The sequence below is a fragment of the Scomber scombrus genome, chromosome 22, assembly GCF_963691925.1.
Source record: "Scomber scombrus chromosome 22, fScoSco1.1, whole genome shotgun sequence".
Lineage (NCBI taxonomy): Eukaryota > Metazoa > Chordata > Actinopteri > Scombriformes > Scombridae > Scomber > Scomber scombrus.
The window spans coordinates 12124496-12152356 of NC_084991.1; the positions used below are offsets into that span (position 1 = coordinate 12124496).

The following is a 27861-nucleotide window of genomic DNA, read 5'->3' on the forward strand; positions in this document are numbered from 1 at the left end:
TCTGGGCTCTCTGGCGGCTTGACTTCCCAGGAAAAGTTTTCACCGTTTTCCGTCTTCGCTCAGCCGCTGCAGTTTTTGACATTATTTTAAACAGGAGTGGGAGGTCGCACTGTATTCCCAAACAGCCTACATTTTTGGGGGGTGCACCTTCTCCTTAGTGGAACCCCCCGGGTTTAAACCGAGCCGGTGAGAGGGGCTCAGAGGAAGGCCACGGATGACCGTAGGATTGTTTATGTATCTTATAACGAGTTAGAGTCGGTGCATACTTTAGAATTGATCACCAATAATGAGTGGACACCCGTCGCAGAGACGGCAAGCAAACGTCGGCTCGATTCTGCTGACACAGCAGGAGAATGATTGCCTTTTCAACCAAATTGGCAGGAAATGCATCGTAAGTTTTTTTCCCCCCATGAAATTGTTGTATGATAGCTGCCTTTAAAAAAAAAAAAGAAAAAAAAAAAGGGAATACTTGCTCCATGTTTCCTGTCCCAACACTGGGAGACATGAGAGCTTTGTATGTGTGTTTGTGGCCTACAGTTTCTATGTTGTGATTTTTTTAAAATTATTTTATTATTGAGACTTTAAGACTGAAGAAGTGGGTTTGTTTTGACAGCCGAGGCAAGGTTGACATTTGGGCAAACAGCAAGTTTCACTCCAGCATTGGGCCTGGTCTAACTTAAAGCTTGACACACCTGAAAGCTCCCAGGAAATCCTTAAAAAAAATCTGCTGTCACGCCTTCAACCTAGCATTGGCAGTGCAGTGAGTAGTCGGGAGGTGTTTGGGAGCTGTTAAATCAATCAGCAGGGTAAAGAAAGGATTGGGTTTTTTGCACTGGCATTACATAACACAGCTGAACCTTGGTTGTTTTCGGGAAGTGTGTCCACTGAGAAGAATGTGCCAGGCTGAGGACAGTCCCTACTTTAATGCAAGGAGATGGAAATTAGACGAGAAAAAACCTTCTGTACCAGTGTGACTGCAGCTGAGATCAGTAGTGCAATGTCACGATTCAATATTGTGTGATAATTACGTAACACGTTTAGTTAGCATTCAGCTGACTCATTTTTTGTGCTCCTCCTGCAGCATGCCCACCACAGTCAAGTCTCATTTGCAGCTACATCATCACTAGTAGACAACATTACATAGATTATCCTTGTATTTCATCTCATTTTTCTCCCAGTCAGCCTTACCCACTGGCAGGTACACCTGCATATTCATGTGAAATTTAAACCATTTCAGCAGGTGAAACTAATATTAAAAGACCCCAGGGCATCTAATCAGTAATGTTTGCCTTCCATAGTGGCTTTAATTTTTAACCGTTGACATTAGACTGACATTAGACTGAAAGCTCAATTGTTTGTTGGTTTAATCCATGTGCATAACTCTAATGGGCACCATGACTTCTGCCATGTTGTTAGGAGTATCTTCCTGTCTCGCTTACCAACTTATGCAATCCAGAAATCTCACATACTTCACCCCCTTTAAGACAGTAATGCATTCGCAAGTCTTTCACTGTGTATGGCGGTGATATTGATCCCCAGCAAGGTGTGTGAGTGTGTGTGTTTGTGCGTGTGTGTGTGTGTGTATCACCGTTTTCCAGTAAAGGCCATCAGAACTGCATTGATTAGTCGATTGGTTACCAACTATTGTATGAAGCACCAACTATTTTGATAATCAATTAATTATTTAGAGTTTTTATTTTTTTAAGAAAAAATGTCCAAATGTTCTGGTTTCAGTTTCTCAAATGTTAATATTTTCTGGTTTGTTTAGTCTTATTTGACAGTAAACTGAATATCTTTTGTTTGTTGACAAAACAAGACATTTGCAGACGTCAGCTTTGGCTCTGGTAAAAGGTTATTAACACTTTTTATCACTTTATAGACTACTCAATTAAGAACATAATCAATAGATTACTTGATTATGAAATAGTTGTTGTCTATCAGCAATGGCTGACAGTCTACCATCGTAACATGGTGATTTATAAGTCCAGTCCATACCAGCACTGACACACCAATTTGGTATGGCAAACTGAGATCAAATATACTTACCAAACAGTAAACTACACCACGTGTAGATTGACAGCTGCCACAGGTACTGGATTTACAAAAAGACAAAAGAAAAAGAAAAATGGGCGAAGTGGTACCTTTTTTTTGTTTTTTAGCAAATCTTATCTCCACCATGATGCAGGATTATTTATCACTGATCAATGTCCACTCTGCTGAACTATTACAATGACATCATTTTTCCATTGTGATGTCATATGCCAATTTGATAGACATTGCCTAATCCTAATTTGCAGCGCTAGAGATTATTTCAATTTTCTTTGACCATGTTTCTCAGTAGTTTTGGCCTAGTGTCTAATCAGTTGTCACAGAGTAATATCAGCCAGAAGACTGTTGTGGTATAAAGTAGTGGGTCAGATTAATACATTGATATTAAACTGTGTTGTTTTTCATCTGTCAAGGGAAAAACCTCATCAGGTTTGCTCTATAAATATGAGTCAGTCCAAAAGGCAACAGTGTCCATCTCTGCATTCATATAATAATTAACTGCCCTGTCATAGTGTAGACTTTTACAAAGCCTGTTCTCAGGTTATTTCCCCATAAAAATCATAGCTTCCCTTAATTGTGTATTATAAAGGTGGTATGTATGAGGGACAGAGAAATAGCTCTTCCTCTTTTTTAGTCATGCTCTTGGTGTGTGTGAGACACCTGTTAACTTTGGAAAGAGCACATTTCCCGTCCCATGACACTATGCCAGGCCAGAACGTGGTCACACTGTGTGATGTCCTGCCTCCTCCCTTACGTGGACACACAGGTTTCTTGGGCGTGTCTTTCTTCACCTATGTAACCTGTTTAGAAAAATCCAGTGACAACACTCCTCCGGCATTACGGTAATTGTGTCATCCAGCTTGTGACAGAGACGTAGAATGAGGAGCATTCCTCACAGTCCTACGCTCTTGTGTGTCTGTACACGTCTTTGCATGCAGAGAGAGTTTGAAACAGACTGTGTGTGTGTGTGTGTGTGTGTGTGTGTGTGTGTGTGTGTGTGTGTGTGTGTGTGTGTGTGTGTGTGTGTGTGTGTGTGTGTGTGTGGGGGAGAAACTAGGGAGAGGAAGATTGGAAAAGACAGACATTGTGTGTGTCCCTGCCCAATCTAATTAAAATGCCCACCAGTGATTTGGTGGCTCACTGAGTGATTTTGTCTTATGTAATGTACTTATTATGCCGGAAATTTAAGAATCACAGAGTCACCTTTACTTTCTTGGTACTGTTGTATTTCTGGGATGTCTGCCCAACAGAATTAACCTTGATGCCTGTTTGTATACTTGCTAGGTATTTAAAAGGAGAAGTTCTTGCTGGTCTTCTTTGCTTGGCCTTAGTCGCTGCAAGGAGTTAGTTGTGGAAAACTTGATGTCCAACAATGATACTCGGGGCAACTTTTTGCACTGCGTTGGCCAGGAGTTGCAGTAGTATTGCTGCTTTAATCCTAGAAATAAAATATGGTTATATTACTCTCTTTTTTGCTTGGACCGCATGAAATATTTCACCACCACTAAGGCAAGGCAAGGCAAGCATACATTACTGTTGCTGGCAGTTTGTATTGAATGTGACTGTGAATTCTAAAAGTTTCTGTTAGCGATTTAATGTACTGAATTCATTTAAAGTCTATCCTATGTGGTCAGTAGATTAAGAAGTTACCAAATACACATTTAATTAGTTACAGTTAACAGATTTTTGCCTGTAACTTTGAAACAACTTGAAGTGTTTCTACCTGCATTCTGCTTTACATGAACAGGTATGTGCACAGTGGTCTTACCCATTGGTTGTACTCATTGGTATTCCTTGTGCTGTTTTCACCGTCAGCGACACTGTCTGACTGGGCAAAAGGTGGAAGGGGTCCAATTCACACTGTGTGTGTGTGTGTGTGTGTGCGTGTGTGTGTGTGTGCGTGTGTGTGTGTGTGCGTGTGTGTGTGTGTGTGTGTGTGTGTGTGTGTGTGTGTGTGTGTGTGGTGAGAGTGAACGCGCACAGACTGCCTGATCAGCAGTCCTGTCCAGGAAGTCCCGTGGTCGGCCTCCTCTGGTGATTTGTGCTGGAGAAGTGGAACATGACTCCTCTTTTCCTCCACTTCTCCCTCTTTTTTTCCCAATTTTCTCTCCTTCCTTTCTCCATTATTAATCTTACCTGTTATGTCATCTCTGTTCCTTTTGTTATCTATTTCTATTCATTTTCACCTTCATCCCCTTTTCAAGGCTTTTTGCATCTCTTCTGTTAAATTTTTTCCCCTACCATCAATCACTGGTCATGTCTCTCTTGTCTTTCCTGTCCTCACCCACGTTTCCTGACATTTGCTCAGTCCCACCCTTTCCCATCCCTTTGCCTCTCACCTGTATGTCCCTACTAGGGCTGAACAATTAATCAAAGTTTTATCAAAATCGCAATATGGCGTACTGCAATTATGAAATTCCAGGAGGGGCAGTATTTTTTAAAGGAAAAATGTGTCCAACATTTTAAATGAAGTATTGTGGCGCTGCAGAGACGTCCTGACCTACACATCATATTCTACAGACTTGACATTCCCTGTAATATCGCAAATCACATCACAATTGCAATATCTGTCAAAATGCAGAATTCTTCCTGCATTTAAGCAAAAAGGACACATGTTAGCCGTAAACAGACCATACTCTTGATGGTATCATGAGTTCATCTGTGTTTCCCACCCCTAGTCAAAGATGTTTGTTTTTTTTTTTTTCTTTTTGGCAAGACACCTCTACAAACTGTAATGTGTTTCTGCAACCTGTCCTCTCCTGTAGTTATAGAAGCATTGGGAATACCATTGAGGTTGATTAACAGATAGAGCACAATGCTATCCAGCATCACGTTGATAAAATCTTCAAGCACAGATTGGCTCTTCCTGGTCTACTTGCTCTGTTTGTGAAAGAGAACGATGTGCAGACAATGTTCTCTATTAGTGATTAGCTTCATCATTGTGGCTCAGGTCAGTACTCATGTATAATCAGAGTGAGCTTGAGAACAACAACGCAAGAGAGAGACAGAGAGAAAGAATTTATTCGTGAGTGAGCGTTTTGTCGGGTTTTGATGACGCCATAGACTGAGCTCCACTTCCTGCAGCCTTTGGCCCTGTCAGGAACAATCAGCACTCCATGGTCAGATGAAACCCCAGGGCCTCAGCGCCTGGACACTATTAAAGCCGCTGTGAAAGAGAAATTCCATCACAAAGCAGAATTCACATTATTCATTTGATCTTGTGTGTTTCTGATATAAATACAGTCATTCAGGAGCCATCACGCTGCCAATAAAATCAATGTTTGTGTAAAATATGGATAAAAATATCTGGTACATGAAGAGCTGGAAGGCAAATGGTCTCTCTGATGACATTCACAGTATGTAAATGTTATAATGATATAGTTGGACAGAGAGGTGGGAGGAAAACAAATAAGTCACATGCTTGTAAAACACATTTAAACCTACTTAAATTATATAGTCTGCCAGTTAGTACTATAACCTGGCCATATGTTTGAAATCAATATACTGATATTGATGAATGCAGCCAACTTTGTGGGAGATGTAGACTCATTCATGCGGTGGGGTAATGAACTGATTCATGACCACAGCATAATGGTTCTGCTGCATGTGCTCGTGCCATTGTGTGATCTCATGCACTGTACGCTGTGCTGTGTGCAGTTTGATGTTAGTCATGCAGCGTGGATACTACAAGCCTTTCAGCCCTCCCCTTTAAGCCTTGAGGCTGTGTAACCCACTTAGCAACATGCAACTTCCTATAGGAAGAGCTGTGGTACATTGAGTCAGTAATCAGCTACTTTAATGTTGATGGAGAGCTGTATGACTCACCGTCATGTTTATGTTTTGGATTTAACTAAAAACTATTTTAAGTATAGTAGCGCTGATGAAGGCCTTCTGTCAGGCAAGACTAAATAGTAAATCACTGCTTCTGCTTAGAGCAGCTTTGCAAGTAAAACCAAGGACAAATCTTAAATAGTGAAATAGCAATAGTTCTTCTGACCTGTTGTACATTCAGTCTGCAGCAGCGGACGTCCAAAGAAAAGAAAAAAGACTGCTTACAATTTTTTAGTTTTAATGACACCAAGAAACTAAGTATCTGTGTTTGGAACTACTTGTGTGGAGTTGATTCTTGGGGATCGGACAAGGACGAAGAACTTTTTCAGGAACCTTTGTAGGAACCCATGAACTTTACCAGCATTTTGATGCCCTGAAAAGTAGCGCATAGGAGCTAGGGGTGTCACGATCTCGATTGTAAATCGAATATCGATCGAAATGAAGTCACGATCGCGACCTTCGAAATCAAAGGAGGAATCGAGGATGAAGTCACGTCCCGCAGGCGAGTCTAATAAGCAGCAACACAGAGCTATCAGGACGCTTTGCTCTCACATGCACTGCATTGATAGTCACACAAACACGCACGCATGCTAAAGAGTACCTGCTCTCTAGCGCGCGCTCTTGCTCGCTCGCTGCAGATTCCGGGAGATTGTATATAATTTGCGGGCGTCAGGGAGCCGCTATCAATATGTGGGACACTCCCGGAACTTCCGGGAGAGTTGAGATGTCTGCACTAAAGCAATAACTAGCGCTATAGGGGTATTTGTAGCACCAGAGATGCTACTGTTAGGATACAGTTAGGACAATGTTAGGACAGTTAAGACACTTACATTGCAAGCAACTGATTGAGATTATATCACTCATGATTAGTCTAAAAATGGCATAGGCATCTGTGCTAAAAGGACCCCAAAAAAAAGGATTGAGAATCGAATTGTGACCTTAAAATCGGAATAAAATCGAATCGAGGATTTGGAGAATCGTGACACCCCTAATAGGAGCCCATAAGGAAGTGGTTTAAGTCCAGTCCCAAACATCTCTTGGAGTAGTTTGTTTGTGGTGGGAACATGGTCCAAAGCAACTACTTGATGTACTCAGCAAGTTTGAGCTAAACAGCTCTTATAGCCAGGTGCTCTTTTCATACTGGCATGCTTATGAGGGAAATCAGCAGCTAGCAGAACAGTGATTTGTGAACCTACCTGGACTAACTCTAGAAAGTGTGTTTCATTTGGCCAGAGGACCTTCTTCAGGACCTTCTTCCTGTGTTTATGATCTTCCTCCTGTGTCAGACACAACTAACTAAGGAACGCAGTGAACGTTTTCACGTGGCTCATAGCGATGTATTTTGGTTTGCTTTAATTTTTTCCTTTTTGAAAAGAAATCAAATCAACAGGAAAATGCAACAAGTTAATAAACTCATCTACTGATTCAGACGAAGGCAAACTAACTGTAGGTTTTAAAACTTCCTCAGATAGTCCACTAACTATTGAAGTGAAATTAATTGCACTTGTCAAAACACAAACTTGAGACTGCTTCAAGTTGTGTACAGTTTTCATTCCTGAACAGGCGCTGGTTTTATAAGATTAGATTTAACTTTATCGTCTTAACAACAAAATGCAGTTGGCACCTAACCAGAAGTGCAAATGAGGCGTGAAGTGCAGTAAAGGTGAAGTGTGTACAATGAGGTAGTAATTGTAAGTCTGTACCATATATGTATGAATTTGATATATCTACTTGTTTATAAAAGGTGAGTGCCCATTATATACAGGTCATTAATGCTTTGTATGTTACTAGTATCAATGTTAGGATTAGGAACAGGATTTTTTTTCATGTGAACAATGTTTATTAATAAATGACCAAAGGTGCAAGCGTCTCCACAGTTATTATTATTATAATTTTTTTTTGCCTGTGCACGTCCCCTTTACTTAAACTTCACGTTCACACAACAATAAATTACAGCAAACAGCAGCAGAGCTCTGGTTGTGTGTTTGTGTGGTTTGATTACAACAATTCCTGGAACCATTAAGGCATTTCCCTTGTTGATGCTCTTGCTTTCATCTGTGTGTTAATGGCTGTGAACCTGAACCCCTCAGTGTGAGGAAACCCCTGCAGCAATCTGTAAAAACTGGTGGTGGAGGTGGGGGGTTCCTGATCTGGTCTTACGATCAGAGATGGTGTCTGTGAATGTGCCACAGGTGTGTTCTTCAGCACGTTTGCTGTGTATAGATGTTATTATACAGTAGTCTCAGACTGTATCTGTATCAGACATTTATCTCACTGATCTTTTAATGTTTAAAGTCTAAAACTTCAAACATCTTACAATTGAAGGTATAATGGAGAAGTCAGATGTTTTTTTAATGTAAATTTTAATGATTTATGTGCTTAAATGTTGGTAAGCAGCATGGCAGAGGCTGCATGTAATGTACTTTTTATTCTTAATGTTAAAATGTGCAGGTCTTAATCCAAGCCATGGGTGTGTATGGGCTCAGTCTTACAGCTTGAATCCTTAATGGCATGGTTTAGTGCACCTTTGTTGTGTCACTTACTGTACAGTCAGCAGCGTTAAAATGAGAAACTGTCAAAACAGATTGGTTACAATTCTGTGTTACTACATTGATTCGGTATGATGCCAAAGTCAGTTTTGGTTCCTGTTGGTGACCTTTCATGTCAGTAGTCTGACTAACCCCCCCGCTGCTTTCATTCAATTTAGCGGATGTGTCTTTTCTTTGGCATTGATGGATTCTCTTCTAATAACTGTAGGACAGAGCGTTTTGACCCCGACAGAGTCACTGTCACCCCGTCACTCAACCATGGTTGTGTCATTATATTTTCATACTTCCAAGCTGGCACAGGCACAAGGCAGTGAATAGCATGGGCATCATTTCAAAGTAATTTCATCTATTTAAGCAGCTGTTTAAGGAAGCACTGATGCATGATAGGGAATTGGGAAGGGCTAATGGTTACCTCCCTGATGAAGGAGGTGGTCATAGATGTTTTTAAGAGTTGGTGCAGGGTAGGTACATCTTTTTCTGTGCCCTTGAGCTTCTCTATTTGGTCTCTGGTAAAATGAATACTATTCTGTGATGTTAAAACAAAGCGAATCAAACCTTTTAATTACGTTTAACCCTACACAGTAATGAAGGGCTGCTGTGAAATCATTAGCATCGCAGCTCACAGATATTGAGCTTTGCAAACATTGGCTTTACAGATTTAAATGAGTTCACAGAAACCTTGAAGCCTTCATCACTAATAGGAGTAACATAGGAAGCACTAACATAGGAAACAATCAGTTTCTATACTGTATGTAAAAATAGTATTTTATTCTCGTCTTCTGTGCAGCTTTACGTGCCTACATAAAAAACACAGCAACCATTTAGTAGCCATGAAGCAACAGAGACTGATCATGTATCTTGTCTCTCTCCTTCCCTCCAGACATTGTCCTCAGCAGTGGTCCAGGTGTTCGTAGCAGATAGGAGCTCCAGCTGGAACAAGAGATGCTGCGGGGTGGCCTGTCTGATCAAAGACAACCCCCAACGATCCTACTTCATCAGGGTCTATGACATCAAGGTAGGTACATACAGAGCAGCTCTGCACGCTGATGATTGTGATTGCCTTTGCGGTACCTAAGTGTGGAAGCTGCTGCTGGCACATGACCAGCTGATAGTAGTTACGGCTGTGAATATCCAGCGGTGGTGTACCGCCATTCAATATTCATAACAATGTAATGTTTTTATAGGCACCACTTATAGTGGAATCTGTTGGGTGTCTGTACATAAACAGAAAGCATACATTAAAAACAGCTCTATGCAGTGCACAGTGTATTTAGTTATACTTTCACACGTTTCTTTTTGGTGTGTATATATATATATATATATATATTCCTCCTATATATAAGCAGTTTATTATTCTTTATTCAACATGTTTTTTTTCCCACAGGACGGTAAGATGATGTTTGAACAGGAGCTGTACAACAACTTTACCACCTACCTCCCCAAACCTTACTTCATCACATTTGCTGGAGATGTGAGTAGCTCTCTCTGTAGCCTTTCATATTTCTCTTTTTCTTTCTTACTTTTAATCCTTTGTTTCAAGCAAGCGTGAAAATTTGGTCTCAGATTAGTACTTTTTTCCATTTGATATATTTTGCATTCACTCATGGAAAAAGCTGGAAATGACATATGAGGTAGTAGTTTCTGCCTCTCTTGCCATCGGTTGACTTTAGAGACTGTTTAACTGATAAATAGGTTCCTGTAATAGAAAAAAACAGTTTAAAAAAAAAATAAACCCTAATGTTAATATTAAAACCTAACAGTTTATTCAACAACACTTAATGTTCCAGTTTCCTCAAAGACTCTTCTATTCTAAGGGTGTCCTCTGCACACGTCAATTTTTAACCTGTTTAACTACATGTGACTGTATCATTTAACCAAAGAGCTACTGTTTGTCACATTGTAAGCACAATAAAGCTGCACTGGCACACGCATAACAAGTGCACAAGGTTAAACCTTATTTTCAGAAAGCAATAAGTGTAAAAGCATATATTTAACAACATTTTAGGTCTTTATACATGACACATGAAACACATTGAGAACCACTTCTCGACACCCGACCCTAGTAAAAACTGTTGATTTGTGGAGAGGATTTTGTTCAACAAAACATGTGTATATCAGTTTTAGGGTGCTACAGAACCTGTTTTCCAATACAGTGCAAAAAGTCTCTCAGAAATCTACCATGAGAAACATGTGAGCTAACTTCCAGGTTTTCCGTCCAAAAGAAGTGATTACGACGCATTTATTTTAGGGACCCTAGCTTTATGTCATATCTGAAGCACTTCACGTGACAAGAACTCTTTATTTGTGGAGTAAACATCTTAGCTGCTGGGTACAGTGGCTTAAATTCCGGCCGACCATGAGGTATGTGGGACTGCAGACAGTGGTGATAAAGCTGAGACTACTTTACAAATTAAGTTACAGAATGAATTTATTCTGCTTTTCATGAAAACATTAATTATTGTCTGTTGTTTTACAGCTGCACATTACATGACAGTAAATCAGTTCGTAATGTTTATCTTGTTTTAAATTTGGCCAATTTCTGTTTTTGGTGTGTGTGCCTTTTGTCTACATACAGACATGCCAAGTGGGCCTGAACTTTGCCAGTGAAGAGGAGTCCAAGCGTTTCCGGGCCCATTTGTCAGAGCTGTTGGGAAGAAGACAGAGGAAAACTGGTACCAGCTGACTGCAGCTCCTGACTTGCCTACATGTCTACTTACTGATCTGATTTAACTAAAAAAATTATATGCTTAACAATGTTTTGATCTTGTGTTTAAAATAACCTTCTGCTGTTTAGCTTATTTCAAGTGGAACCATATTACTGTAGCGGTGCAGTACAGTTGTCTAATTTGTTGTGCTGTGAGAACTGTTGGCTTGAAATAATCTGAAACTGGCTTGGCAAATGTGAACACAAGATCAAGTCTATTTCTAAGCTTGTCATTTTTACAGTTCTTAATCACACAGAACTGGGCAAAAAATGTCTAAATATCAATACATGAAGTAATTGATGTAGAGGCATACACAATGTGTTCCAGTTGAGATGTGAGATATACTTTGATCCAGCCCTTTACCAAAATTTTGGATATTGAAAACAATTTAGAATTTTTTTGCCTGGGTTTGTTTACTATACCATCCGTCTTCTTCTCCTTATCTATAGCTATCACTTATGATAACTCATAACACCATTTTCAAATGTGAGAGTTTGTAAACTCTCTTCCCACTTCAGCCATTCAGATTCTCATATGAAGTTGACAAAGTAAAAGAGAGGTGAACAGAAAGATTCACATCTGTCTTACACGACAGGTCACATAATAATCACTTTCAAAGTTTACAAAATTATCTGCCTCAGTAGAGTCAGAGCAGAAATTCAGACAGCATCAGATTCATTTTTAGCTAAACCACGACACCACAGTCAGGCTTTTAGAAAATTATGCTGACTGTCCTAATGGGGGCACTACAGTTTCAGGTTAAAATTAGGAAAACAAATCATTGATTTGATGTGAGAAGGACTTCATCCCTATTTTTTAGACTTTTCATAAATTGAAAATGGTGATTATTATGGGGGTCCTTTTTAAAGGGGCTTTTTGGTTAATATATATATATATATTTTTTTATCATAAAAGGCACTGAAAAAAAATGTCTTTTCTTTTTTTCTTAAATTTCATTTACATGCTTGTCATTCAACACCAATTAGACTTTGTGACTGCAATCCTTGAAGTTTTACAAAATGTAGGTCGGCATTTTACCTTCTATCTTATCTATCTAAGGAAATGAGATGTGAATGATTGTATGTGTTTGTCAAAATACACTCACAGAGTGAGGATTAGACTGTGTCCAGTCATGCACATACTAACTTTACTTTAACTTATTATTGGCGCTCATTCTTGAGTTTAAGACCGTCCGTCTTTCCTCTTCTTTTCCTGCCGGTCATTTTCTGACCCTTCAAATGGATCGTTCTCTTTCATCTATTCCTCTTCAGCCCTCTGTGTTGGGTTCCTAATCTTAGCTACAAGGTTTTTTCTGTTTGATCTTTCGGCCATTGGAAAACTCAGGCCATTAGTGTTTTCGTGTGTGTGTGTGTGTGTGTGTGTGTGTGTGTGTGTGTGTGTGTGTGTGTGTGTGTGTGTGTGTGTGTGTGTGTGTGTGTGTGTGTGTGTGTGTGTGTGTGTGTGTGTGTGTGTGTGTGTGTGTGTGTGTGTGTGTGTGTGTGTGTGTGTGTGTGTGTTTCAGTTAATCAGCTCTGCAGAGTAACCCTCCTTTTTAACAGCCTCTGTGCTTCTATTACATCTAAAAGACTCTACATTGAAGTTAGTGTTTATATCCTTCATAGTCTGTACATGGGACACATGCACTGACCTTTAGAAAAAATGTGTGTATGGATATTTTAGTAGCTGTTGTGTTTGTGTGTGTATACATACAGGAATGTGTGATTTACATCTCTGAAACACACTAACACAACACTCTGCTTGGCAATTTTTCCAAATAACTTTCCATTCTGTGCAGCCCATGCACAACCCCGCCGAGCCTTGTGCTAAAGAACCAATAAACTCCCTTCTCTCTGTACATCTGCGCTCTGACGCACTCACATATTCGCCTCTGACTAACACAGCCCACTACTCAGCACAGGATTGTAATGATGTCATTTGTCTGTGTGTTCACAGAAAAGAGACGCGACCCTCCAAATGGTATGTTTTCCACTACTTCCTGTCCGTAACTTCAGATAATAACAGAAGAGAAGTGTAAAACCAACATCAAAACAGTGTCAGCTGATACTGACAAACATTTGTGTCAATCTGCTCGGTATGCCAGATGGGTGGCGCTTTAGGATAATTCAGGGCGTTTCTTTTGTGTTTCTTGGCAACCAGTCAAGATTGTATTTCCTTTCCCTAAGATTGTGGCAGCACATGAAGCATTTCATATTCTATCAAACACCCAAAATGTGGCCTCCATCTAGAGAAAACTGAAAACCAAAATGATTTATTATATTAATAAAGAGTGTAATAATAATAATAACTGTGCTTATTATCAACTACATTAACAGCAGTCAACAAAATATGTATTTAGATGATCTAGTTAGTATTCTAAGTAGGCTGTAAGTATGCTGTGTGTACACAGTGGAAAGATGAAAACGTCTGTAAATAAACACGTTCAAATTTGGCCCACAGTGTAATATGCAAAAAGGAAAAGGAGGAGCTGCTCATAGCTGGAAAAACTAATGGTGAATAGTGGTTAAACAGCTTCAGGAATAACTCAGCTTTTAATTCTCTGGGAAAAACATTTTCTCCTTGTGAGGTTTAATTGGTAGTGACGTTCAAAAACTTGCAGTTTAATTGACATGCTGATACATATCAGTGATATCAGTAATGTTTTGTGACATTAACCGTTAGTACAAAATGGTAAAATATGTTGTTTTTGTATACTACCTTCAAAAACTGAATACTGCAACAAGAAGTATGCATTACATACTTAATTTAGTATGTAGTGTGCAGATATGACATAGCTGTTGTCTGTTTTTGTTTTGTTTTACTTACTTTACTCAATACCAGGGCTGCGTCGATAAGCCGATGGAAAATAATTAATGGGAAACTATTAACTATTGGTAACTGATTCATTGTTTTAGTCTTTTTTTTTTAAGAAAAATGGCATATCTTCTTTGGTTCAAGCTTTTCAAATTTGACAATTTACAGTTTTTCTTTGTCATATGACAGTAAATTGGATATCTTAAGGTTTAAGAAAACTGAAAACATCATGGTGGGTTATGAGAAATTGAGAATGCCGTTTTTTCCCTATTTTTATTATTTCATTGACTAAAAATAATGGGCAGATCAATCAATAGTGAAAATAATCATTATTATTAAACCAATCTAGAAAAAAGCAACAGATTGTCTAAATGCGAAAGACACATACAAGTAGCTGTAATGCTGCTGCTTCATCATCATTATGATGATGCAGAGTGAGTTAGCCACATTGTTCACAAATCCACGAATGCAAGCTCGGCAACTTCTAAGAAATAACTGTGTTTTTTTGTTGTTGTTTTTTAACAAAGGCGTTTGGCTTACAGTCAGTGGCAACGGATTTAAAAATTATGGAAATAGTGGAAGTAAAGCAGGCAAATGATCATAATGCTGCTACTATATGATAATATACAGTATAACATAACATCACAGTGCCATGTAGTTGTGTTTTTATATACTGTCATTGCAGCATTAGTAAATTAGAATCTGGAGTATCGATCTGTGAACTACTCACCCTACATGGCCGTGCCTCAGCTCTCAATATGATTTGATGAGTAAACAGATGGAGTACAATTGTAGATAAACACACATTTGCCTTTTGGACATGCAGCATGAAGACACAAAGTATAGTTCGGGACAGGAGGGAAGCAGTTTTGGATAGACTAGCAAGATTTTACCAAGCAGCCTTATTTATACATCTGTGTGTGTGTGCTTGCAGCTGTGCAGAGGTCTTAACTACACAGATGACACATTTTTAGCTGATGCTCATATCCAGAGCAGCTTAACAGCATCTGGCATGTCATGTGGAAGATTTGCTTTGTGTCAATAGAATTGATGAAAAGGACATCAGTCATATCTAACAGTAATTTGCTTGTGCTCAATAATACAGCGTATAAATGTTCGTTATAGTTTCTGTCTTGTATTTGGCTTGCATGGTTTCAGTCTCTGAATCTTGATCTTGGTGTGTGAATCGGTTCATCTCCAAAGAAAGTCATCCATATCCTCCCAAAGGAATATCATCTCCATGCCTCCATCTGTCACTGCAACATAGCTCTGATACTGTCTAAACAACTGGAGCATGCTTCTCTCTCTCCTTCTGTTCTGCCCTCTCCTGCTCTCTCCAGCTGATCACTTGTCCTCATCTGCCCTCTCACCCCTCCGCTCTTCATTTCATCTGCCTACATTTTCCTCGTTTATGTTATCGCTCTGTTTTTCTTGCTCTTCCTCTCACCCTGCAGATTCATCATGTTTTAGAAACCCCTGAGATTACTAGGGATTAGTCGTGGATGGGTTTTAATGGTTACGTAAAGACCGGGCATTAAATCCAGAATAATTTGCTAGGATTAGATCCATTTGTTGTGTTTTTGTAGGGAGAGGGAGGAGACAGTAGTGACGGTGGGTGGAGAAATGATCACAGCGAGCCAATCCGAGCATGATGATCTAACAGTGAACCCTTCTGTGATGGAAAGTCAGGGGCATAGAAAAAACTGCAAAATAGATACGAATATGCTCAGCCGGACAGATGCAGCAGGGAAATGGAAATTAATTTAACAATTTGCGTAGAAAGAAATCTGTTGCTGTAATGGAAGGAATGCAAGAGAAAGAATAAACTTTGGCTTTTGGCTGGCTAAGTGTTGGCTGGTTCTTTTTCCCCTTTGATGGCACTGCTGGATATCTGCCTGCACAGCTCAGACACTAAACTAGTCATCTCCACCATATGTCTGATGAGGATATTAATTCACTAAATCCAGACCAAATTTGTCATAAATTGGCTTAATTTCTGCACTGGTGTTTTGGTTGTCTTACCACGGAAACCATCTTGGCTTTCAGGTTTTAGCAAAGCGGAAACCTTTTTCCTGAGAAGACTTGAACGGGACAACAAGTGGATTTTGCGTTTTCTCCTGCTCACAGGCTGACGAGTCCTTTTTCTGAGACATTGTTTCAAAACCACAAAAATGCATTCAAATAATAATTTTTGAACCGGGATCTTTCTTGCCGTCTCTGTCTGAGCTTGCTCTTATTGAATTGCCCATGCTCAGTCAGCATCTACAATGATGTTCTGTACCACCTTCCTGTCTGCTCCCTCTGAAGAACTCGGGTGTGAGGGGGGCGGAGGAGGAGGAGCAGCAGTAGGAGGTGGAGGTTTGAGTCCAGGTAGCTGCCTATCCTCCTTACACTGCCTGGTTCTCCCTCAAGACGAACTTTACCCATCTCTCTCCGATCCCACCGCTCGGCTTTCCGTTTGTACCGAAGAGCGATCTTGCAACTTGGTCGGTAAAATGCTTCTTGATGTCAGTATGACCACCTGCAGAGCGAGAGATGGTGGGTGTATTTGGGACAAGGTGAGACGTCGACGCAGTCGATCAGCTTCACCATCACCCAGCAAGACACCAAAAAGTCCCTGTAGTGAGAGTGTCAAAGGTATGAGTTGGTAATGAAGTTACGCTAACACAGGTTGTTTTGTGATAGTTTTGGTGAATACAATGAGAACAAGTTTGTTGACTCAACTCAAAATCCACATTAGTACAAATCTACAAGCTGGAGGCAAATAGCATTAATGTTAGGTGCATAATTCACTAAAAGACTGTTGTTTCAGCAATTGAAGTGCTGGGGGACATTTTGCAGTGTGCTGACTTTTTATTGATGTGAAAACCATGTTATTTGGCTGGCAGATGTGTTTGGTGGATTTACTGTTAGTGCAGGGTTATGGTCAGTTTTTGTTTGCAGTGCACGTCACTGTGTGTGGTTATGTCATTTGTTGGTCTCTCTGTACTGCCTGCGTCTAGCCTAAATCTACTTAACAAATATATAAATAATAATTTACAATATCTGACAGTTTGAATGAATGAGAGCACAGAATGAATGTTGTTTGTAAAGGCAGGTCACCAAACAGACAGAACGAGTGTTACCACAGATTTACATACTTCTTTATAAGACATCGTAAGTCTTTGATAATGTATTGTAATGGTTTAGTATCAAGTTCTGTTTCAACCATTTCTGTCTTTTAAAAAATAAATCTCAGTTCTCTCTCTGAGCCAGGTGAAATATGTAATAGCTGTTAAATAATGGATTACTGAACCTAAGTGGAAGAGCATTGCTGGCCCTGAAATGCCCCATGCTTGGATTTCAACATGGAGCCAAGGTCTTATAATTTTTTTATGAACTGTTAAGAGACTAAACACGCAACTGTTGTCACAATTATGCCAGACTCCATTAGAAATTCTTGTACTCTTTAAGATGTATGTAATGATGTAATGACAACCCAGTTTTGTCTCTATATTGTGATGTACTGCTGCATTATATAAACTGTAACTTCAATACCATGTCTATGATTTTCCAGGCCCTACGTTGCCCATGGCCACCGTCGACATCAAAAACCCAGCGATCAGCGGTGTTCATGGTTACCATAACAACTCTCAGATGAACAACATTGTGCACTCCACCTTCCCCAAGAAGGAGAAAAAGACCAAAGGGAAGAAGAAGAGGTTGACCAAGGCAGACATTGGCACACCAAGCAACTTCCAGTGAGTCACTAGGCACTAACAGGGTTGGGTCCAGTTCAGGTGATGGATTAACATTGACCTTAGTTCAGTTCTTTAGGATGCCATGGCAGTCTGGGCTCCACCCATTTGTGCCTGAACAGATCTTCCAAGATTAAGGATGTTTTGCTAAACATTTCTATCACCACTTCTGCAAATGTATCAGATATTTCACTAAATTTGATACAGGGCATATTTTAATTAACACCCCAAAATGATGATCAATTTAAAAAAACAACCTGAATTTCACTTACTTAATCCTTGTACAAAATACAGGATTTAGATATGCATCATAATGTTGTTATATATTGTCATGCAGATTTGGATACAGGTGTTTTGGATGTTTTTTTGAAAATGCCCTTTTAAACTAATTTAGAAAATGATGCTGGTGCGGGCTGTTCGTGTATGTTTTTGTTCACAAAGATTTGTGAAAATATTTGCTGTAATATTTTTAAGCACAAGTAAAATTGATGTTAAGTCTCTCAGAATAATTGATTTTTTAAATAAATCAGTATTAAACATACAGTACACTGCAAAAGCTTTATGACTGTAGGTCTTTGGGTTTAGTCATGTTGCCCATATGATATACTGGCCAAGGGTCCAGCTTATCTCTATCGCCCACTTGTCCATAAACATCACAAGTGCTGGTGAATGTGCGGGAGGTATTAATCCTATGAAGTGTGTAGTATGATTAGTAATGCTGCAAGGTCTGCTGTGCCTTCAGGAATGTACTGTGTATTTGTTCTGCCATCTCTTCTTTTTAACTTTAACATGATCTCACAAGCTTTTCATTTTGTTTTCCTCATAGGCACATTGGGCATGTAGGATGGGATCCAAATACAGGTTTTGATGTAAGTATAATTCACAGATGTAATCTCAATGTGACCGAATACAAAGGAGCATGTGACCTCTACATGTTCTTAAAAACGTGACCTATAGTTAATCTGTTCGTCAGTCAGACATCCCTCTTATTGAAAGATTTTACTATCAGCACCGACATATTAAAGCTGAGCCTCGTAGCCAAGTTTCAGTAGGGTTACACAAGGAGATTTCTGAGGGAAGAGAATCAACCTGCATCTGCATAATCCATGGACTCATTCCCAAAAAGCGTCAAAAGTAATTATGATGGCCGCTGGATGATGAGCATGAGATCATACAGGTCAGAGGACTTACTGTGTCTCTAAATGAGGGGGAAAAAAGATGAATTCAGATGATTTGGTTTCATAAGGTAGAGCGAGTGACGTCATTCAAACAAAGCTTGCTCACCTCTCAAATCCTCCGGCTTAAAGCTGAAGCACAAATGAGTGGATTCAAAAATGAGCAGGCAGTACATTTAAAAGTTTTACCAGCTAAATATTCTTTTCTTTACAATCCTTACACACTTTTTAAAAGAATAATTGTCTTTGAGTATCAAACACTGAAGTAAGTTTTGTAGTGCTCTTCAAAGAATTCACACAATTCAAATAGTGATACCAGGATTTACTTTGTGGCACTGGTGCACTATCACACACAGTTTATATGTTTACATGTTGACACAATTAAACAGTGTATTATTTGTGGTTTTAGCTCATTTCTTTATTATCTTAAATGTCAACAATAAAAAGAAATGATTGTAGGTGACACTTCTGCAACAGACCTGCTTTAACATGTACTCAAATCTGGGTTAGTGAGATTTACTTTCTTCCTGAGTGTTAAACTTTTAGTGTTAGCCCACACCAGCAGGTGGCAGCATAATGTCTGACAATGTGGTCTCCTGAGCAATCTTAGAGGGTTAACTGTAAGTGTTTTCCCAAAGTGAAATTATTTCTTACATTTAGCTCCTGAATAAAACAGTTGATGTGGTTGAACAGATTTTTAACAGCCAGTCTCAAACTGGGTAATCCTGCCTTTTCCAGTGTCCCCTCTAATCCGACATGTCAGTCACTTAATGTGTTACTGAGCTGCAAAGCTCATGAGTACAGATAAAAACCAGTAAGATCACAACACAGATCTAAACATGTAGGGCATGTGATATGTATGTGCAGGAATGTGTTTGTATATGAACTGGTAAATGAAAGATACTGTGATAGTTTGAATTCTGCATACTTGCAGAATTATCTACAGCAAGTAATATCATTGCAACTTTAATTAAATGTAAACAAGGAGAATTATCAGTTATATTGGTCATAATTCATTAAATTGGCCGTTGCTCTTGGCCTGAGCCACTGAGGAAATGCATCAGTTTTAACAGTATTGGAAATTGAAGAATTTATTCAGTTAAAGTTCTAGCAATGTGCATGAGGATAAATTAATGCCCTCTCATGTCTGATTGTCCCTCCTACGCAGACGCAATAGATGCCTTTACCAAAATCTTCCTCTGTTTTCTCTTTTCAGTTGAATAACTTGGACCCAGAGCTGAAAAACCTGTTTGATATGTGTGGCATCTCTGAGGCTCAGCTGAAGGACAAGGAGACCTCTAAGGTCATCTATGACTTCATAGAGAAGAAAGGAGGCGTAGAGGCTGTCAAAAATGAGCTACGGAGACAAGGTAAGGGCAGACTGGCAGCTAGGAGTACAGATCTCATTGCTCTGAAGATCATGTTTACTAATATAACAGCAAAAATGCATTAGAGGATTAACAAGAGGAGATGGAGGTGAAAGATCTTGAGCCTGTGCAAAACATAATTCAAAAAGGGAAGATGGTCACCTCTTTGCTTAGAAAAGGCGCAGCTCATCACATGATGTAAAAAATATACAACACTATTGTTAAATGTGATCTATGCATATGTTTTTGCAGGGCATTGTCCATGTGAAAATGCCTTAAGAACATTTGATTGTCATTTTAAGACAATCTAACAAGTCTGGTGGTTTCATCCCCCAGGTCCGCCCAGGTGGAGCGGTAGGTTTCTATGCATGACCTGCTGTGACAGCTCATGGCTGTGCATGTAGAGTTGTATTATGAATCTAATAAGAATTCAACCAACGTTTGTGAGGTTTTTGCAGTTACTCAAGTTATTCAGTTTTCGCTGTTTTACACTTGATTTGGATGTGCTATCATTTTCTTATTCTGAGGCATTGTGACTACAGCTGGAGACATAAAAAAATGCAGCTATCATAAATGCTTAGTCATGTTAGACAGACTTTTTCCCTTTCATGAAATTATTGTTGTGCGATGTAGGGCTGGGCGATATGGACAAAATCACACTTGACGATATTTTTGTCCTCGATATCAATATTGTGAAAATATTGTAGGGATGACTATCGTCATTATATCCACATCACTGATGTTTATCAAAATCTCATTGTGTAAATGCTTAGTGAAAGCACTAAGTGGCTAAAGGCAGATGATAGCAGAGTCTGGTAAACACAGCAGTTATACCACATCATTATATCAAAAATCTAACATATCTAGTCTCATATCATGATATTGATATAATTATTGATGTATTGCCCAGCCCTAGTGCAATGATTACTTTTTTGCTGTGTGACTTCTGTCCTAGCATTATGTGAAGCTTAACCACACTTGTAAACTCTACTTCTGATCTGCCATATTGAAAATACTCTGCATGTGAACTGATGCTTTTTTTAACCAGCAGTTGACTAAAGCGCATCAGATCCAAACTAGCTTTAGGGAAATTGAAAAGCATGTTAAAAACGAATCCCTAGTTCTTACAGTATTGGAATGGGTTTCAGAAGTGAGTATTTCAGAATTCGGTTTCATCTCATTATCTGGTCTTTGTCTTGAAAAAAAGTTATATGCAAGAAGGCTGCCCCCAGTGGTTTAATTTTGTAACAGCATGATGCAAAGATACAAGCAACAAATGGAGAACTGACGAGCATTTTGGACAGATACGCTATGAAAACCTTAAAGCTCCTGAATCCCGTAATGAATGTAAAAAAACATCTATATGATCTTCAAGGCCTCAGTGATGAGAGTGATCATTACAAGTTTGACCTGTTGTAACCTACATTTTGTTTTTGTTTTTCCCTACTCAGCTCCTCCGCCCCCTCCATCCAGAGGCGGCAGCGGCCCTCCTCCCCCACCCCCACACCACAGCTCAGCCCCTCCTCCTCCCCCTCCTCCTGCCCGGGGACGAGGTGCCCCACCACCTCCCCCCTCCAGGGCTCCCAACTCAGCGCCCCCACCTCCCCCTCCATCCCGACCAGGCATGTCCGCTCCCCCGCCTCCCCCGCCCAGCAGAGGGTCTCTCCCGCCTCCCCCTCCACCAGCCCATGCCTCAATTCCTGTGGCGCCTCCCCCGCCACCACCTCCCCCTTCGTCCTCAACTCCATCTAGCACTGGAGCACCACCTCCTCCCCCTCCTCCTCCTCCGCCGCCACCTCCTGGCCCTCCACCCCCTGCTCCTCCTCCGCTGCCCACGGAGGATAATGGAGGGGACAGCAGTTTGCCCTCATCCGGCAAGTCAGCATTACTCAGTCAGATCAGAGAAGGCACCCAGCTCAAGAAGGTGGAACAGAAAGAGAGGCCAGTGTCCAGCACGGGCAGAGACGCACTTCTGGACCAAATCCGACAAGGAATCCAACTTAAAACTGTAAGTATTCATTAGTCAAATACAACTCATCTCCCAACTGGTTATATTAATATTAGTCAGTATCCTGTGCTTTAACTGTGGCCGCTAACGCCATCTTCTCCACAGAGGGATGAAACTGTTGATTCAACTCCTTCCACCCCGGCCCCATCGGCAGGCATCGTAGGGGCCTTGATGGAGGTGATGAAGAAAAGGAACAAGGCTATTCACTGTTCAGGTACATATGACAATACCTACCATCTGCTCTGTTCATTTATTTTTTATTTTTTATTTTAATTTGAGCTTTAGTGGGAATCAATCACATTGTCACAGTAGCCCCCTCTCTCCTGTCATGTACGTTTTTTTTACAGACTGTTCTTAGAGAAATACCATGAAACTTGCTTTACTTTGTATTACTATACATTCATTTAGCAGTAGCTTTTTCCCAAAGCAACTTACAAAAAGTGCTGATGCGAAGGTCTTTTGTTTGCTGCATCGACTAATCAAAACATACATGTGTTCATTCCATGTAGATTACTTTGTAGTATTATTGCTGCTTATACTTATTACTGAGTGATTTTCATGTCTTGATACGTTTCCAGAGTTGTACATTTCTGCCTCATATTATTACAAACTGCAGGGAAGTTATTTGGCAGTAAAATCATGGATCCATTTCTCAAATTGGCCTATTTGGGTTGTATTTCTTGGCCTCACTGGTGCTTGAAACAACATTCGCCCACCAACACAAGTAAAACTTCTCTTAAAAAATAGAGCAGTTCCTTGATACCACTCCCGGCTCTCAGTATGTCAACTTAACATTAAACCTCTAGACTTTGCGTCAGATGGCATTTTGTCGCCAAATTATAAATCAGACTTTCCCCACTTCCTCTCTCAGTCTCGAACAACCTTGTGATTTTTTTTTTTCCATTTTAGCTTTTTCTGTTAAGGAAACTTTTATTTCCTGCTTGAAAGTAGTCCTTAAAATAGATTCAAAGAAGGTAAAAAGGAAGGTTTTCTCTTTAACATGTTCACACAAAAAGATAAAACTGTGTCTGTGAAGTCCAGGGAAGGAGAGGACATTATATAGGAAAATGCCAGAAACATTGAACATTGCTTGAATTAGTATTGAAAAAGCATCTTTACCAGGCCTTTCCAGTTGACTTCATGTGATGGTCTTCTTTTTCACAGATGACGATGACGATGATGAAGATGATGAGGACTTTGAGGATGAGGATGAATGGGATGACTAGCATTTTGTTTTGTTTTTTTTTGTTTTGTTTTATTCTTTTTATATCCCTTCCCCAACCCCCAGGATGATTGACACTAAAATGTTCTTGTCTTTCTAAAAAGAAATCTTTAATTTCAAATTATAAATGTAAATGTTATATCAATTTGTTGTATATTTTTGTTGCCTTTATGCTTTTTTTTATTAATCTGTGCAATACCTCATTTACTCTGTTAAAGTTTGTCATTCTCATATCTTAGTTTGTTGTTTCTTTGTCATGTTCACCCGGTCTGTCTGTTGGCTCCATCTCATTCTCTCAACAGCAATATGTCACATCTCGCTTTCTAACTGTCTTCTGCTTTTTCTCTGTTCATCCCATCTTTCTGTATCTATTTCCTCCTCCCACATCCACAACTCTTCGATATTTATCACCTCCATCTGTCAACCATCTCAACCATCTCTCATGTCTGCTGCCTCCCATCACACGTTCTCTCGCTGTGTCACTCTCTTGTGTTCTCTTGCTATCCCATGTTCCCAGAATAACGTGCAATTTTACATCAAGTTGTCTCTTGAACCTTTAGAGTTGAATGTTTGTTTTTTTCTTCTGGTCAGTGATTGAAGGGAGGGCTTACAAAACTAGTTGCCACATATCCTTCATCATATCATCATTGTTCGTCAGGAGGAGGAAAGAAATTGAACTATTTTCATACCCTATTGCTCTGTAGTTTATTTTTACTTATACAAATGATCCTAGTTTAGCTCTCATATTTTCTTAAAACAAAGAAGAAGAAAAAAAAGAAATGCTCTTTTTGGAATATTTAGCTTCATTTGCTGTTGACTGTAAATTTGCTCCAGAGTTTGAGTCTTGTTATATTTTTGCACAGATTGAAAGAGGAGACTCCCTGCATGAGTACAGGACATTTTCAGGTCTGTATCATTATAAAAAAAAAAAACATACCTATGCTTTAAGAAATGAGGCAAAATACACTTGGACATTACACGTTTTAACCGCTAACACATCACACTACAGACAGTACACATGTGGCGGTAGCACACAGTGTTATGGCTGACTATCTATTGTGAATTTTAGTTTTGTTTTTTTGTCAGTCACACTACGTTCAGTTGAAATTGCGGTTTGTTTGTTTTTTAAATCTTTTTATTTTCTACAATAGCGAGCAGAGCATTAATAAATGCCTGCTTGTTGGAATCAGGTCCTTCATCATGTAAAGCTTGAGGAATAAAGACATTTTAGTTATACACACATGATGCTTATTTTAAGGGTCCATATGCTAAGTTACTATACAGAAACAGCAGGGCTAAAGTTGTGTTCTTTCAGCTCTTCCTGTTGTAGACACTAAGTGCTGACACAGCGTAGGGAAAAATATTAGATCCATGGCATTATGCATAAAACATGTAAATAATAAAACAAGTATCAATATTTTCTTGACTAACTAGTAGATAATGAAGTGTTATATAGGACTCGCTTACATAAAGAACTTGGTCCGCAATTTTTCTCTACAAAGAGTCAGTGATCCAAATTGAGCTTAAAGGTGCAGTATGTGGAATTTAGTGGCATCTAGCAGAACGGACTTGGCAGAAATGGAATATAATATTCATAAGTATGTTCTAATTAGTGTATAATCACCTGAAAATAAGAATTATTGTGTTTTCATTACCTTAGAATGAGCTCTTTACAGTTAAATATGGAGCGGGTTATCTTCCACAGAGAAGGCCATGTTGCATCCTCATATTTCTACGGTAGCACAGAACGGACAAACCTAGTACTGGCTCTCTGCAACCTCACCACTAGATGCCACTAAATCCTAAACACTGGTCCTTTAGTAATAAGTAATTCTTGGAACATGTATAATTTAATGGAGGATTTGCCACCAAGGACAATACTATAAATGCCAGATTTAAAAATGACCTGGCATACTTGGAGTGAATGACAACTCTCCTGTGACTGTTCCAGTGTGATAACCTGAAAATACCAGCAAGATAAGTTTGAGAAAGAAAAATGCAGTTCCTTCGATTATGGCGTAACCATTTATGAATTGCTAACTAACTAACCAACCAGAGTAGGCATGTTTCTTTCTTTCTTTAAAGCGAGACCATGTAACTAACTAGTTACCATTATGGGATCATGCTAAATGCTAAAATGTACTTAAACAGAAGCACAAATGCAGAAAAGGCATAAAGTCGTTGAAGTGACTCCGTAATGTGCTGTACAACAGTAGCTAAAGTTTGCTAACATTAGCCACCTTAGCTAACCCATACCAGATGAAGAAAGGCTTCAACAGTAAAACTCCTGTGTGAATGAGGAAGAATGTGTTTTCATCTTTCATAATCTCCACATTGAGGGACACTGTTTAATAGAGACAAAGCCTGGTCCTCCCATGTTACACTACAACAGGCATATTAGCTCTACAGTAGACTTACTGTTCAAGATTATGACTCTTTCCCTCATGGGTTGACCTATAGTTGTGCAGGTTATGATTTTTAGTTTGTTTCCTAAATGAGAGAAAAAAAAGCATCTTAGCATTATACAAGCGCTATATGGCTAGTCAAGCCATGAATTAAAAATATCGTCCCTCAAATATTCTCATGAAGCTTTTGTAATGAATTCAGTTACTGACAAGCAAATAAGCTGCCTAGTATTTAGCAGATACAATTAAGAACTTAGCATTTCTAAATGAGGAATGCTAATTTTGCACAGGCGAACAAGCAGCATGCTAACATAGCTAACATGTTTTTGGGTTATAGGAGAACAAATTCAGAAACATCCTTCCCATGATGTAACCTAATATCCAGGAAAGAAATATTAACACAATGGCTTATTGACATTTTTTTTTTTTTTTTCACCTTTGGTTTCTGGGTTTTTTTCTCTTCTGTTTTTTGTTTTCACTGTTTGCCAGTCAGTGAAAAGAGGAATATTGGCATCCTCTTTAAATTCTGTCTTTGAGAGACAAATTGCCACTTGTTGGATATAAGAACTGACCTCTTTTTGTCGAATATCATGATACTTTTTTGGGAAAAACCTAGCCATGTTTTCGCTGATGTTAGCTTCTGTAGGTAACTCGGTTAATAAGATCTTATGGACGCCAAGCCTTATCAAAGAGGACTGGGCAAATGAACTCTTACATTGTACACTCCAATAAAAGGTTGATATTTACATATTTTGGTTTTGGGGCCTCTTTTACCATTAACGTGATTAAAGATTGAAACTAATATGGTATCATAGTATTAGATGTGTCACTAATGTGTGTTAGAAAGCACAATCATGTTTGTCAAGTCTGTAATTTGAGTGTGTGATTAATACAGGCCTCATCACTTGTAATAGAAAGAGAGTTGGACAGATCTGGTAACAGCTGAGCAGAGGATTATCACATCTCTTACTGCTACCATTTCATCCATGTCAGGTGACAAACATACTGTGTTTGACTTGACAAGTCATGGGCCCAAAAAGAAAAGTAACAAAAGGCATTCATGATTATGTTAAAATGGCTCAATATCATTTGTCTATTTATAGCAATATACGACTATAAATGCACATCTTTGTGTGAAAGAGAGTTGAATGTTGAGAACATTCCTATTTGTTTTAAGAGTCCATATGTTCATCCTGTTTCTCTTGTTTATGTGAGACAGACAAAGAAGGAATAAAGAAAAGTGTGCGTGCTTGTGTGTGTGTGTGTGTCAGTCAGGACTGCTCACCATTGATCAGGTGTCTCATCTATTTCCTGTTACAAATCATTACAGTGAAACACACTGTAAGAAAAAAAAAAAAAACGGGGCAGGAAGGAAAGAGAAACCAAAAATGTGTCTGTTCACTTATAAGTTGAGAACTCTTCACAAGAAAATAACTATGTACAACATAACCACAATAACACTCCTTTAGCATTTTATTTTTAGAGTTAATGTCCACATCAGCTGACACCACACTGACCCTATATCAGTTCTCTGCAGCTGAGCTTATGGGGGATTAGAGCAGGTATGGCACTTTCCACTAGTGTGGCAAGGCTACTTTGGTACAGTGCGTCCATAGAGAGATAAACAAAAGCTTTAATAGAGGCTACGGCACGCATGTTTTTGTTTGTTTGTTTTAACTTGACTTGATATTAGCATAAAAGTGGTAAATGGGTATCATTTATAAAACATTGTGTATCTATACTAGACAATTGTCCTCCGTTTGATCAAGTTTAAATTAATGTGAAAATGATGCTGTCTGTGGTTTACATATAACCTTTAAAACTTTACCAGACTTGACAATAATCACATGATTTCGTAGCTATTACATCAGATGTTTGCACAAAAGTGACACTGTAAATGGATAAATGAACAACTGTGATTAAAACTTAGAGAAATATATTTCAAATATGCCAAAAACACATAAAAGGTATTTCTCATATTTATTTATTTATCTGTTTATTT

At 39.1% G+C, this 27861-nt stretch overlaps 1 protein-coding gene across 2 annotated transcripts; it reads left to right on the forward strand.

Moving 5' to 3' along the window:
- On the forward strand, positions 1-26605 carry waslb (WASP like actin nucleation promoting factor b). Of its 2 annotated transcripts, XM_062443802.1 has the most exons (11): positions 1-391; positions 9310-9444; positions 9814-9900; positions 11005-11101; positions 13088-13111; positions 17502-17685; positions 18509-18551; positions 20074-20227; positions 21676-22232; positions 22338-22446; positions 23397-26605. In XM_062443802.1, the coding sequence occupies exons 1-11, from the start codon at positions 287-289 to the stop codon at positions 23456-23458; spliced, it is 1557 nt and encodes a 518-aa protein (XP_062299786.1). In that variant the 5' UTR covers positions 1-286; the 3' UTR covers positions 23459-26605. The 2 variants fall into 2 exon arrangements, with proteins under 2 accessions (XP_062299786.1, XP_062299787.1); XM_062443803.1 differs by lacking the exon at positions 13088-13111.
- Positions 26606-27861: the final 1256 nt, after the last annotated feature.

Excerpts from the sequence above, each read along its gene's own strand:
- waslb (XM_062443802.1), top strand. The coding sequence starts at position 287 with ATGAGTGGACACCCGTCGCAGAGACGGCAAGCAAACGTCGGCTCGATT. Across the intron at positions 17,686-18,508 it reads GGCACACCAAGCAACTTCCA|GCACATTGGGCATGTAGGAT; the intron begins GTGAGTCACTAG and ends TTTTCCTCATAG. Across the intron at positions 20,228-21,675 it reads AAATGAGCTACGGAGACAAG|CTCCTCCGCCCCCTCCATCC; the intron begins GTAAGGGCAGAC and ends TTCCCTACTCAG.